This window comes from Gracilinanus agilis, chromosome 2, assembly GCF_016433145.1.
Source record: "Gracilinanus agilis isolate LMUSP501 chromosome 2, AgileGrace, whole genome shotgun sequence".
NCBI lineage: Eukaryota > Metazoa > Chordata > Mammalia > Didelphimorphia > Didelphidae > Gracilinanus > Gracilinanus agilis.
This window is the reverse complement of record NC_058131.1, coordinates 392,956,433-392,971,429: the sequence shown is the minus strand read 5'-3', so window position 1 is coordinate 392,971,429 and position 14,997 is coordinate 392,956,433. Positions and strand designations below refer to the sequence as shown.

General features: G+C 42.2%; 1 protein-coding gene across 1 annotated transcript in view; it reads left to right on the top strand.

Moving 5' to 3' along the window:
- Positions 1-14,997, top strand: part of PPARGC1B (PPARG coactivator 1 beta) — a 78,161-nt gene that overhangs the window by 57,325 nt on the left and 5,839 nt on the right. Inside the window, exons 6-10 of the mRNA XM_044659866.1 lie at positions 105-141; positions 950-1,014; positions 2,456-3,221; positions 9,040-9,115; positions 13,087-13,211. Coding sequence (XP_044515801.1) covers positions 105-141; positions 950-1,014; positions 2,456-3,221; positions 9,040-9,115; positions 13,087-13,211 — 1,069 coding nt within the window. The remainder of the gene's footprint in view (positions 1-104; positions 142-949; positions 1,015-2,455; positions 3,222-9,039; positions 9,116-13,086; positions 13,212-14,997) is intronic.

The following is a 14,997-nucleotide window of genomic DNA, read 5'->3' as shown; positions in this document are numbered from 1 at the left end:
AAGGGAGCTGCCCTCAAGAAGAGTACATTCTAGAGGGGGAATCAGATGAGATAAACTTTGTCTTTAATGGCTGGCTTGAATCTGTCTCGTTTCTTCCTTTTCAGAAACTTCCAGGTGCTTCACACTGGCCTTGTCACAGAAGTAAGTTGACAATGTCTTATTAGATTAATTCAAGAAAATTCACATTACAAGAGGGGTCTCAAGCACTGATTTCAGGTTCCTCCCCTGCCAAAAACCTTCATGGCACAGCTGGGCATGGCGCTGCCTATTGAGATACAGGGAGGTCCTGTGCGGCATGAGAGAATGTGATGAAACGTGTTTGACTTGGTGTGATGTACCAGTGGGACATGGTCTGGTATTACATGGCATAATGTGGGGGTGGGGTGTGTGTGTGTGTGTGTGTGTGTATGTGTGTGTGTGTGCGTGTGTGTGCATGTGTGTGTATGTGTACATGCCTGCTCTAGGAATCTTAGGGAGGAAGTTGTTCTCTTGGATCATTTTTAAAAATCAACTTCAGTCTAGAAGATGGTTTTTGGAGGCTCAGGGCAGAAATGATGAAGCCATGAGATCCTGTTTCACAATCTCAGCAGATTCTGCCAGCCCCTGAGAAGGAGGCTCCTCCTCCTTCTTCTTTCTTCCACCCTCCTCTGCTCAAAAACACACATATCCACACCCACACACATGCACACATGCCCCCACATACATATGCGCACTATGCACATACACATGCATGTACACATGCACACATTCTGTCATCCTGTCTGTCTAAATATTGTCTTGCTATTTTCTATCCTGTAAATCCTGAGGATCAGGGGCTACTCTGGCACGCTAAACCCTGGGCCTTACTGCAATTCACTCTAGAGTGTTTATGCCTCTTTTGCTCTGTCCTTCTCTCCGTGTGATGGCGTATCATCCCAGCAGCTCTGAGCACTCTTTTCTTTCCCATCAGTGACCCTTCTCTGGGGAAACGGAATTTTGACCAGGTGCTGACAGTGGAGCTCTGCGGGACAGCAGGTGAGGGGGCCCCTCTTTGTTCCTAGGCATTAACAGTGTCACTTTTGGTAGAATTTTAGCTACTGCACTTCTTGGATGGGTTGTATTTGTCCCACTTGGAGTTGGGCGAATGGGGTCAAGGAGGGTTAGCAGCAAAACTAATGAGAACTTTGCTTCCTCTAATCCTGGACTTCCCTGGGGTAGTTTTAGGAACCACGGGCTCGGGCAAACGTGGTATTCCATCGTGAACCTCATCCAGGTGATTACGAGTTCCCAGGCTGGGTCCTAGCCCTGTCCCCGTGCTCTCTCTCTTGTCTGAATGAACTGGGGTGTTTGACCTGGAAACAGAGAAGACTCAGAGGGGACATAGTAGTTCTCTTCAAGTATTTGAAGAGCGACCATGTAGAAAAGGATCCGACTTGTCTGATTTGAACTTACAGAGCAGAATTTAGAAGTATTGAATGAAAGTTAGAAAAGTTGATTTAGACTTAATGAGAGGAAGAATTTCCCTACAGATAAGCTATGCTACTGGTGATGGTGGGTGCTGCTTCAGGAGATAGTTGTATCTCCAAGTGGAGGCTGGATGCTTATATGTCAACAGTGTTGTGGGAGAGATTTTGAGTCAGGTATGGCTTAGACCAGTGATTCCCAAAGTGGGCGCTACCACCCCCTGGTGGTTGCTGCAGTGATCCAGTGCGGCAGTGATGGCCACAGGTGCATTTATCTTTCCTATTGCTATTAAAATTTAAAAAAATAATAATTTCCAGGGGGTTAAGTAATATTTTTTCTGGAAAGGGGGTGGTAGGCCAAAAAAGTTTGGGAACCACTGGGTTAGACCATTTGGGTTTTAAGTTCCCTTCCAGCTCCAGGAATATAGGCATGAGCTTGGCAGACTCAGTCTTTCTCTAGCAGATAGAGACACCTGAGTTTTGCATGTTAATTGAGAGGAAAAGTAACCCCTCCTAGATGGGTGATGGGCAAACTAATGGCCCCCCGGGGGCCAGATGCGGCCTCCTGAAATGTTCTATCCATCACAGGACATTATTCCCAATCTGACAAATACAATGAGTAGGATACAATACAATGAAACTTTGAAACAGACTGACAGATGAGCATTTCCTTTCCTTTGGCTCCCTCTTTAAAAAGTTTGCCCATCACTGCCTTAGACCAGTGGAATGTCAGAAGTTTCCTGAAGAACTCTTGGAACCTACCATTAAGTTCCTGGGGTCTGGGCTTGATGAGTCTTGAATTGGGTCTGCTAGGTGAACATTGCTTTGGTAGAAAGAAAATGAAGGTTGATTACAGTGGACTAAGGTTAAGAATCCTAGCCAAGTGAGCCATGAAGTTGGTTGGGGAGAACCCTTTGGTCTTTTGAGAGACAAGTAACCATGGTCTTAATTAGAAGGTCCTGGTGAGAGCATCAAACTCACACTGTCTGTTTTTTCTTGGTGCTGGGGAGAAGGTCTTACACCACCAACCACGCCACCCTACAAACCTATTGAGGAAGACCCCTTCAAGCCAGAAGTGAACCATAAGCCAAACAAAGAGACAGCGCCATCCACCCCCTCCCCAGAAGGTCCTCGGCCTGTGGCAACTGCTAGAGGGCCCCATAAGTCCCGAAAGAAGTATCCTGAGAGGAGTGAGCTCTTGGCCCACCTGAGCCGAGCCACAGCTCAGCCATCCCAGGTAGGCCAGAAGCGACCTTTTTCCCGATCCTTTGGAGACCATGACTACTGCCAGGTCCTCAAGCCAGAAGGATCCTTCCAGAGGAAGGTGCTGAGGTCGTGGGAGCCCTCCTCAGCCCACGCAGAGGACAGATCCCAGCCCAGGGTTTCTAGGGCTGATGTACAAGGACTGAGCAAGGAAAGTGCAAGCTGCAAACCTCCCAATAAGGACAGCAAGCCCCTAAGAGACCATGAGATCCGAGCCAGCTTAACGAAGCACTTTGGGTTATTGGATGGCACCTTGGAGGAGGAAGATTTTGCCTTGTGCAAGAGCCCGGAATATGACACTGTTTTTGAGGACAGCAGCAGTGACAGTGGTTTCCTCTTGGAGGAAGAGGAGGACGATGAGGATGAGGACCTCTGTGTCCATTCCCTTCCATGTCAGCACTGCCTCCACCCAAGACCCTTCAGCAAAGCCAGTTGGCATCACGGCTCTCGGAGCCGATCAAGCTCGGGCTCTTCATGTCACAGGTCCAGATCTCCAGCAAACCGGAGGACTTTCAGGTAGGTCGGGGAACAAATTAGGGGCCACAATATTATGGGTAGAGGTGGACTCACTAGGCATCACCACGAAAACTGGGACACTGCTCCCTCTCTACTTATATTTCTTAGAGATGGCTCTTGGTCCAAAGACGAATGATGTCTGATAGCTGAACATTGTATTGTCGCCACCCCTACCCTAAACCTCACTCTAATTGGTATTTAGGCTGGATTAGGGCTATTCTATTACAAGTGATAACTTGGGAAGCATTTCTCTGGTGGCTGCCTCAATTCAGTTTATAGGTCATTCATTCAGTCAAAAAAGTTGATCACGTTGTGGAAAATTAATATTGAATTCTAATAATTTCTTAAACCATTACCTTCCATCTTAGATCCAATACTATATATTGATTCCAAGGCAGAAGAGTGGGAAGAGCTAGGCAAAGAGGGTTACGTGACTTGTCCAGGGTGGATCAGTGATTTCTTTAGAACAGGGAACTTGCAGATGAGCCCCACATGATAAAGGTGTGCCCAAGAGACAGTACAGAGTACATCCTTGTCTGTCTGTCTGTGTTGGGGTGGGAGGGCAGCTTTAGTGAGTGGCTCCCTTTTCCTGAGCCTTCCTCAGTAGCCATTGAAGCAGTAGGGTAGCCCCAGTTATAACCTGAACTCTGAAGTGAGCAGAGAGAATAGGCCTTTTCTTCTGCTGGAAACAAACAAACAAAAATATATCTTGTTCGCTAGGGAGCCCAAACTCCTAAACCCTGAGCCCCATGCTTCTTTTCAGAGAGGGTTCTGGCAAGCCTACTTTGCTACCCCTAGTAGTCATCTATGAGTGCCCCGCTCGCTGGATCAACATGGAATGGGAAACACACTTGGGGGCTCAGTTCAGGGATGGAATAATGGGCTGGGGAACATTTTGCCCATCTTGCTGAGGAAAGTCTGGACTAATGTAAGGTGGAGAAACCCCATCCATTTTAGGAAGTTAACCTGTAACCTTCTTGCTAGGAAATCCTATTGGATAATTCAGGGCAAGAATAACAATGCATTTATGTTACAGTGAATAAGTGATTATATTAATCAAGGGAGAAATAGATGAACCTTGCGATTACTCTATATACAACTGGAAGTCAGACCCCTCTGCTCTAGATTCCAGCCTATCTTCTGTTTCACACTTTTTTCCTTTCCCTCTCTATTTCTTTTCTGGTACATTCCAATTCCCAGAATAGGCAGTCATCGATCTTTAGAATGTTCAGGAGGGAACAGGAGAATAGTTATCATAGATTCTCTGCCAGGAGCATTATCAGAACTTATGTCCTTGGATCTGAACTGGTCAGAGGATCATGTATTTATGGCCAGGAGGGTGCTTGGAGGCACCATAAGTCCAGCCCCACCATTTTACAGATGAAAAGTTAAGCCATAGAGAGTTTAAATGGCTTGTCCAGTTATTAAGTTTCTGAGGTGAGATTTGAACCCAGGAATTATTGAATTATTGATTCCCAAGTCCAGTACCCTCTCTACCATATAATGATTCTTCTTTTGTTTGGGCCTACTTTGCCTGCTAGTTTCACTCTTGGACCATTATAATACTGCATGCCTAGATGGAAATAGCAATTTGGCCTTGGAAGCATGAGATGAAGAACCAACTTCTAGCTGTTTTTTGGGCAAAATAGGATAATACATTTTAGAGTGGGAAGGCAACTGTGAGATCAACTAATGCAACTTCTCTCGTTTTACCGATAAGAAACTGAGATCCAACGAAATTGTTTGATATGATCCAAAGTCACACATGAAATAGTTAGCATAGCCAGAACAAAACCCAAGACCTTACAAGTCCTTCTTTTCCCACTAAAAACAACCAATAAGCAATTATTAAACACCTACTATGTACTAAGCATATAGTTAAAAGAATAAAACCATCCTTTGCCTCAAGGAACTTAAAATTCTCTTGAGCAACAGACTCCAGAGTTGGCCATTCAGAGACATCAGAAAGTCCTTGCATTTTAACTCATGGATGTTTTCAGGAAATCCCCTCTCCCCCCAACTTGAGGCCTCCCTTAGAGCCTACTTTGATTTTATGCACAGTTCACACATACCTGTATAAGATGTGTGTTTTAGCTATGTATATGTCAGTTCCTCTTTAAAAACAAACACACACACACACACACACACACACACACAACTCCTTATCTTCTGTTAGAATCAATACAAGTATCAATTCTAAGGCAGAAGAGTGGCGAGGGCTAGGCAATGGTAGTTAAGTGACTTGCCCAGGGTCACACAGCCTGAGATCAAACTTGAACCCAGGACCTCCTGTCTCCAGCCCTCCTCTCTATCTACTGAGCCACCTATCTCCCTCTCATTTCCTTTTCATGCCTCAGTTTTTTCCTCTGTAAGCTGGAACCTTAAACTGAATCTGAGTTCTTTTCCAACTCTTCCATTCCATGTTCTATGGTTTTTCTCAGTTCAGTTGTTTTTCAGTCATATCTGACTCATTGTGACTCCATTTGAGTTTTTTTTGGCAAAAGATACTGGAATAATTAATCATTTCCTTTTCTATCATTTTACAGAAGAGAAAAGTGAGGCAAAGATAGTTAAGTGACTTGCCCAGAGTCACACAGCTAGTAAATATCTGAGTTCAGATTTGAACTCAGGAAAAGAATTCTTCCTAAGACTTCAGCATTGTATCACCTATCTGCCTTTATTTTTCTCACCCTGATGAAATTAGGAAAACATCCTTACATCAGCTTTTGATTTCTTTGGAAGCCAGTTCCCTTCCAAGAATGAGAAACACCAGGTAGTCCAAGAATCTGCTGTTCCTGAAGAAAGAAGAGGAAGACTACAAAGCCATGTGCCCTTGATAGTAACCAGTTATTTCACATGGTACCTGGTGGGTCCCTAACTCCTGAGGAAGCTCCCTGAGATCTCTTTAGCAGACTAACTTAAAGGCTATAACTTCCTTCCTTTCCTTGTTTAGGCCCAAAAGTCAACAAGCATTTATTAAGCACCTACTATGTGCCAATCACCTTTAAATTCTGGGGATGCAGGGGAAGGCAAAAGGCAATTCCAGCCCTCAAGAAGCTCATGAGCCAATGGAGGTGACAACATGCCAACTATGTAGAAACAAGATCTATACAGAATAAATTGGAAATAATCTCAAAGGGAAGACACTAAGGTTAAGGAGGCCTGAGAAAGACTTTTTAAAGAAGGTGGGATTTTAGCTAGGACTTAAAGGAAGCTAGGAGATGGAGATGAGATGGGAGAGAATTCTAGTCATGGTGGACAGCCAATGAAATGAATAGGAAGATGATGGGAGTGTGTGAGGAACAGCAAAGAAGTTCAGTGATACTTCATCAGAGAGTACTCAAGAGGTAAAGTATAAAAAGACTGGTGGTAGGAAGGGGCCAAATAGGATTTTATATTTGGTCTTGATGACAATAGGGAGCCACCGTGCTTTCCAGAAAGATCAGTTGGACAACTGAATGGGTAGTAGCCCACAGTGGGAAAAAGACATGAGTCCCCAGGTGATAAGATGACATTAATTGAGTTCTTCCTGGAATTTTTGCTATTTCTGGGTCCCCATGGCCCCTGCAACTCACTCTTTGTGTACAGGCAGATACTCACATATAGTAATACCTCAGTTACCCAGCATGCTTATTGAAATGTTCTCCCATGTTGGTGATTTTTTTTCCCTAAAACATCACAGACTTCCTTTCCTTACAATACACAGAGCCCAAATAGGATTTAGCCTTTTCTTGATGAGGACTAAAGGATATCATGTTGTCACATGATTGTCCTTATCTATGAAATAGGGACAATAGATGTGTGTTTGTGAGAGAGAGAGAGAGAGAGAGAGAGAGTGGTGTGTGTGTGTGTGTGTGTGTGTGTGTGTGTGTGTGTGTGTGTGTGTGTATAGATACTTGTCCTAGGTCTGTATGGCTCCTGGCAGCCCTCCTCCTATTCAAATTCCTCTAGAATGTTTTTGTTTTTTTTTTTTATTTGCTTGTTTTGTTCTTTCTCCTTCCTCACAGTCTGGCTCTTATTTACTGTGGGCTGGTAAACCAGATAGCCCAAGTATGTGTGAATTATGTATAAAATCAGAGTAAATAGGCTCTGGGGGAGGATTTCCTGCAAACAACACGCATGAGCTAAAGTACAAGGACTTTCTGATGTCTCTGAATGGCCAACACTGGGGTCTGTTGCTCAATAGAATTTTCAGCTCATTGAAAGTAAGGGATTGATTGTTCTTTTAGCTCTATCTCCAGTGCCTAACCCAATTCTCAGCACATAGGAGGTTTTTAGTAATTGCTTATTGATTGACGATAGTGGGAAAAGAAGGAATTGGGGGTCCTGGGTTTGGGTTCTGGCTAGGGTGCTTAATACCTGTATGGCTTTGAGTCACATCAAACCATCTCTTTGGATCCCAGTTTCCCATCAGCAAAGTGGGGGAGGTTGGATTAGTTGGTCTCAAAGGTGCCTTCCCCCTCTAAATTGTCCCATTTTGTCCATTTTCTTTCTGTCTGGAGACTGGATCTGAGTAGTTCAGGTGATAGATAAGTGGCTTCCATTATCTGAAGGTTTTATTGCGCTTTGGGGTGGGGAGGTAGTTGAAGTAGCCATCCACGCAGATAATTAAAGCTGCAGCTTGCAGACTCTGTCTGAGTGCCCCAAAGTCACACACCATCTCAGTGGTACCAAGAACAATGCAGGTACTTTCATTTTGCTGAGCATTTTTAAAAATTGGGCAGTTTGCTTCCTATAAACTGTGCTGGCTTCCTACTGACAGGAATCTCTTCACCTGATTCTCACCCCCAGACATAAGTAAATGAACAACACATTTGGAACCACTTAAACAACAGTTTCTCCACTGCAGGCTTCTGTAGGAATGAACTTTGTGGTGGCAGCAAACCCCTCCTGCTTCTGGGGAGGATTGGCTGTTTGTGAACCCTGCTTAGTCAAAGGCGACTTGGAAGGACAAAGCTGGACAGACATAACAGCTGGCTATAGTATCTGTCAGGGCAAAGATAGCTTTATTCTTGGGCTAAGGGCTACAATTTTAGCCCAATTGAAGCTGGGAGGCACCCAGTAAGAATTCCCATGTGTTGGGTAACTTGGATCAAATTGCTTACCATCTCAGGAATGGGGGAGGGAGCAAAGGATGAAGAGAGAGATTTGGATCTCATAATTTTAGAAAACATATGTTACAAATTGTTATTCATGTAGCTGAAAAAAATAAAAAATATTTTTAAATGTTTGTAATTCCCATGTGGTGCTTTATAATTTACAATTATGTAAATTTTTATAAATTTATAATTTACAAAATACTTTGCTCATAGCACTGCTGTGAGCTAAGTAGTGCCATTTTATAGATGAGGAAACAGATTCAGGGAGGGAGAGTTGACTTGTCAAAGGCTGTATTACTATTTAGTGTTAGAACAAGGATTTGAACCCAGGGCTCTTGTCTCCAGAACCTGTCCTCTTTCTATTATAACACATTGCCCCTTCATAAGAATTTCATGGCAGCTAGGAAGTTCCTTGACTAAGAGTGGGTTGATCTAGTAATTTTCTTGAGGAGAAGTCCCTAGGGGCTTGCCAGTTCCACCACTCAGAGAACTGAGTGAGGAGGAATTCAGAGACATTTTTGAATAGGTAAAGGAGGACATTGGCCCCATGCACCAAATCCAGTTTAAAAGGAACCTTGCTGGCAGAAGGATGTGTTTTTGTTTTTGTTTTTGTTTTTGTTTTAATTTGACTACCAGCATCTCATTGTTCTCAGGAGAAGTTCTGAAACTCCCTTTGATCTACCCAAACCAAGAGCCTATGTTTTCTTGTTTACAAACAGATGTGGAAACAAAGAACATTGTGGAGAAGGAAGCCCGAGTGTCCGGCATATTGAGAAGAAGAGAGAAAAGGCCATTGTAAGTGCCCTAAGAGCTGGGGTGGTATGACCAGTGAAGGAATGGGAAATGGCTTGGGCTCCTTGGAGAGGACAGAACATCCTTAGATAGAAACTCTTTGAGAGATCAGGAGATCTATTTTAGCTCTCTTCCACTTCAGCTAACCCAACACCAACTTTATGCAATGGTATTTCTCCCCATGAAAAAATAACCAACATCCAAAAGGAAGGAGTTTGCAAAGTCCCAGGCTCTCTGCCAGCCTGAGGTGCCAGGAGTATGATGGTGTCTTTCAAAGGCCAGAAGAGTAGGTTGATCTAGTGGACTCCCCTTTTGTGAGGATGATTCCTCTCTGTACAGATATGCTGAGGACCAGGGAAGCACTTCTGCATAGCTTTGAATGAAGAGAATCTACTTCCCATTTTCCTACGCTCTAAGCTCATAGCAGAATGGAAGGACAAGAGAGAAGGAATATTCAAATAGTAAAGTTCCACAATAGGGGAGGGATACTATATTGCCAGTTAAGCTTTCCTTTTCAAGCCCCTCAAAGTCCTCATAGCCCAGGGGTTCCCAAACTTTTTTGGCCTACTGCCCCCTTTCGAGAAAAAATATTACTTAGCCCCCTGGAAATTAATTTTTAAAAATTTAAATAGCAATTAATAGGAAAGATAAATGCACCCGTGGCCATCACCACCCTCCTGGATCGCTGCAGCACCCACCAGGGGGCAGTGGCGCCCACTTTGGGAATCATTGTCATAGCCTGAAGAGGAAAACCAATGGCTCCAGCAGCTGGCTTCAAGATCTCCCAGATGAGGCTTCCAGATCCACTGAGAGATATTAATCATGAAATTGGGTATAGCTAGCAGAGGTGATTGCCAATCTTCCTCAGCATCTTCCCCATCAAATATGTTGGTACTGATACCAACAGAGACACACAAAATACCTATTGCACAGGTATTTGTGTTACTACATCTTGGACCTCCATGTTACACTGTCAAGATATGTCTTTGTAGGATTCTCCTGCAAGGTTTTTTGACACCCCTCCCCACCCCCACCTTATCCCCATCCTACTGGAAAGTCTTTTGTCTTATACAATCCATCCCATTCATTCTCCCATTTGAACTCTCTAGATATAAAGAACATTCTGAGTATGAGAATTCCTTCTTTCCAATTCCTAGGCCTCCTGGCTAAGACCCTATACTTCTTTTATTTTTTTAAACTCTTACCTTTGGTCTATGCATTGTAAAAAGATAGACTATAAAAGGAAAAGAAAAAATAAAATTGAACAATTGATTTTGAATTGAATCAATTAAAATACTAGATATAATTTGTAAGATTATGTGTATTGGTTCCAAGGAAGAAGAGTGGTAAGGGCTGGGCAATGAGAGTTAAGTGACTGGTTCAGGATCACACATTTAAATAGTGATTCAAGTCAGATTTGAACCCAGGACCTCCCATCTCTGGGCTTGACTGTCAATACACTGAGCCATCTCACTGCCCCCAGAACCTATACTTCTCAAGACTCAATCTATCCATTAGCAAACATGTACCCATCTTTGAGCTTGGAGCTACCAGGGAAACAAAAATGAATAAAGATAGTTTCCTTGTTCACATATCACAGTCTGTGTGTGAAAAGACCCACACACAGAAAGAAAGCTAATAATCCCAGGCATGTGATAAAAGTGAAATGAGGAGTAGAGACAAGAGCTACAGGAAATGAGAGGAGGGAGCGGTCCCTGAGGGGTAGGCAGTCAGACAAGCCTCAGTGGAAGAAGTGTGAGTTGAGATGAACCTTCATGAATAGAGCTTAAATCAGAAGCACATTCTCTAGTGAGGAGATAGACTGTGAAGTGCTGGGAGGATGGAGAACATCTTTGGAAGAGCAATGTAGCTGGAGTAAAAGCCATGATTGGAGAGTAGCACGGAGAAAGTCTAGAAAGGGATACTGGAGTCATTCTGTAGAGGCCCTAAGCTAAAGAAAACACATCCCAGAAGGATGGTGTTAACTTCAACAGTAGTAGGCAAATTAGGAAGAGGGTAGGGTTTGAGGGGAAAGATAATGAATTCATTTTGGTAACTAGAAAAACTGGGATTTGAACCCATAATAGAGGCCCTGGCTCTAACATCTCATCTTTCTAAAAAGTTGTGATGTATTGAGCTACATAAAGTGGTTTGGCTTAAAACTGGGCAAACATCCTGGAAGTTGTCTTTTCCAGGCATATCCCAGAGTTTTCTGGCACCCAGACACATAGAAAACAGATCTTCCTTTGTACACTAAGAACTGACAAATCTTATAAGGAGTGTATGCACATAGAGAGAGACAGACAAAAGGATGTTTAGGCATTTATACCCAGAGGATTTCAGAGCCAGAACAAACATAAGAGGTCATGTCTAGTTCAACCCACATCTCTACAGCATCTCTGACAGGTAGTCTTCCAGCATATTCTTGGACACATTGAATAATAGACAAATTCACTACCTACCTAGATAGCCCATTCCATTGTTGAGCAGCTTTGCTTGGAAGTGCTCCGTTAAACCAAGTCCTCCTACCTTATAATTTTCCAACCATTTGATACTAGTTTTGTCCCCTGGGCTTAAGCAGAACAAATCTCATTCTTCTTCCAAATGACAGGCCACCAGTCCTCAAAGATGGCTAGTGAAGTCATCTCTGTTCTAGGCCAGATATTCCCAGGTCCTAGAAATGTCTATGGATAATGAGAAGGATGAATTAGATGGTTTCAGTGCCCCCTTCCAACTCTTAACTTTCTTCTGTTCTTTCAACAATAGAGCAGTGAATGGAGGGATATCACTTGGCTAGGTGGCTGCAGGTTCCCCTTGGGATAAAGGGGCATAAGAAGACATGAAAGAGAAAGAGAGAAATGAAAATATGCATTGTAAAAAGAGAATGTAAAGGGAAAAGAAAAAAATAAAATTGAACAATTGATTCTGAACTGAATCAATTAAAACACTAGATATAATTTGGAAGATTATTACATTATTATATAACAAGAGGCAGAAAATAGAAGAAAATTTAGTTTTATAATAACGCTGATTCACATGTTACTATACTCTCTTTAATTCTATAGGTCATACAAGATCATCAACTGTTTTGACCCATGTATGAAACTGAAAAAGCAGTAAATTGCTTATCTAAGTGAAGTATTTCTAAGTTATCCCCATTTTGCATGTTCCAACTTTTCAAAGGGTCTTATTGACATGTAAAGCTCTTTTAAAATTTTTTATTTTCTAAAAAGAAGGTATGCTTTTTTTGTTTCTTGAAGATAAGTTCAAATTAGTTTGTGGAGGTGACATAGGTCAAGGGAAAGCTAAAAGAAAGGAGAGCCTTTTTTCAAAGTCTTACTCCTAACTCATTTCTCTCAACCTTCCCCATAACTTTCCATGTACTTTGCACGTATCTTATAGGTACTTAGTTATTTATGTACTGTCTTCCCCATTGGAATGTAAATTGAATGAATGGGAACAGATTCTACCTTTCATTGTATCCTTAGCGCTTAGCCCAGTGCCTGGCATATAGAAGACACTTCAGAAATGTTGGTTGGTTTATTTACCATAAGTTTTATCAGGAATGGAAAATTTTTTTTAGGCCAAGAGAAGGTCTGGCTTTCAGGATGGAGGCTGATTTCTCACCCCAAGAACCTAACTTGGGTTTGTGCTGCTCATCCAATCCATCAATCCCTTACACATTTATTAAGTGCCTACTCTGGAATTTAAACTCTGGAGATACAAAGACAGAAAACAATACCTGCTCTTAAGGAGCATACTTTTTATGAAGGTGATCCATTTTATTTTCAGAGCTAACAAATCTCTTGGCACTACCCATGCCTGAATCATAGAATTTCAGGTGGGAAAGAGGTAAATGAGAATTATTTGCCATTTTGATTCTTGAGATTCCTGACAACCCATGAAAGTAAAATCCATACCTTCTTCATCCAAGCATATGAGAGCCACTGAAGCATGTCTGTTCTTTTTTTGAGCAGGGAGAAGGCCGGGTGGTATACATTAGGAATCTCTCCAGTACTATGAGCTCCAGTGAGCTGAAGAAACGTTTTGAAGTGTTTGGTGAGATTGTGGAGTGTCAAGTACTGAAAAGGAACAAGAGGTGAGTCTATTGGGTTTTAGCTGCTTGGAAGAGCCAGAGAAGCCTTTGATAGCCCAAATGAGGGAGGAGACATATATACACACACTCACTCACGTAGAAAGGCCCCATCTCAAGACTTGAGCAGATCCTGGAAATGAATGAATAGTCATGCTTATGATGGGATAGAGACATTCAAGACCCATTCTTGGCTTTTGGAGGTATCCTTTATTTCATAGTCATCTTACTTGGATAGCAGGACACAGTTGAGTTTCCAGAGAATCATTGTCATCTCAGTGTTAAATAATACTACTGAGAACTTTTAGTCTAACTTATCCCTGATAAGGACTTCCCTAAAGGGGAACTTCTTGGTCCTGAGTTAGTCTAATCCATTTTTTGAAAGGCTCTAAATGTAAGGAAGTTATTCCTTACAAGAGTCAAAATCTGCACTTTTTAACCTTTCTCCCACTTCTTAGTTCTGATGAACAGTTCAAGAAAATTCCTCTTCCACATGACTTCTGTCTTCAAGTATCTGAAAGGTTTTTTTTATGACCTTATCAATTTTCATTTCTCTAATCTGAACAACCCCAGTTTTTTTTTGGTTGATCCTTATGTTAAAGATGCCCCTTTCATATATACATGGTTTGGCTGATGGAAAGGTATATAGAATAAGGAAAGTTGTGAGAGAAACCCTGTTGGGGAGTGAGAGTTGAGAGGGGAAAGCCCTATAGAGAAGGGACAAGATGTCTTACTTCCCAACATCTAAATTGCATATGACTGACCTGAAGACTTTAAAGGTGGTAGCTGTGGCACCCTGGTCTCTTGAACTGCTTTGGGGACTATGGGACAAATATATATTGCCTAAATATAGTGTAGATGGCAGTAATGTGAATTTTGGTTTATTGTCATGAGATAGAGATAGATAACTGAAGAGATACAGCTTTAGACAGTAAAAGAGAAACCTCAGAACTTGTACTGTCACCTGCTGTTTGGAAAAGAAAGATCAGAAAAGATGAACTGGGAGCATCTAGAATATCTCTGAATTGAGAACTGATTTCAGGAGATACCTCCAGTTGGCTTAAGAAAGAGACCTCAATATATAAGGAGCTAAATCAATTGTATGAAAAATCAAGTCATTCCCCAATTGATAAATGGGCAAGGGACATGAATAGGCAATTTTCAGATAAAAAAATCAAAACTATCAATAAGCACATGAGAAAGTGTTCTAAATCTCTAATAATTAGAGAAATGCAAATCAAAACAACTCTGAGGTACCACCTCAGGCCTAGCAGATTGGCTAAAATGAGAGAAGGGGAGAGTAATGAATGTTGGAAGGGATGTGGCAAAATTGGGACATTAATACATTGCTTGTAGAGTTGTGAACTGATCCAACCATTCTGGATGGCAACTTGGAACTATGCCCAAAGAGCTCTAAAAGACTGCCTGCCCTTTGATCCAGCTATAGCATTGCTGGGTTTGTACCCCAAAGAGATCATAGATAAACAGACTTGTACGAAAATATTTATAGCCGCACTTTTTGTGGTGGCAAAAAAAAACTGGAAAAGGAGGGTATGCCCGTCAATTGGGGAATGGCTGAACAAATTGTGGTATATGCTGGTGATAGAATACTATTGTGCTCAAAGGAATAATAAACTGGAGGAATTCCATGTGAACTGGAAAGACCTCCAGGAATTGATGCAGAGTGAAAGGAGCAGAGCCAGAAGAACATTGTACACAGAGACCAATACACTGTGGTAAAATAGAATGTAATGGACTTCTGTACTAGCAGCAATGCAATGACCCAGGACAA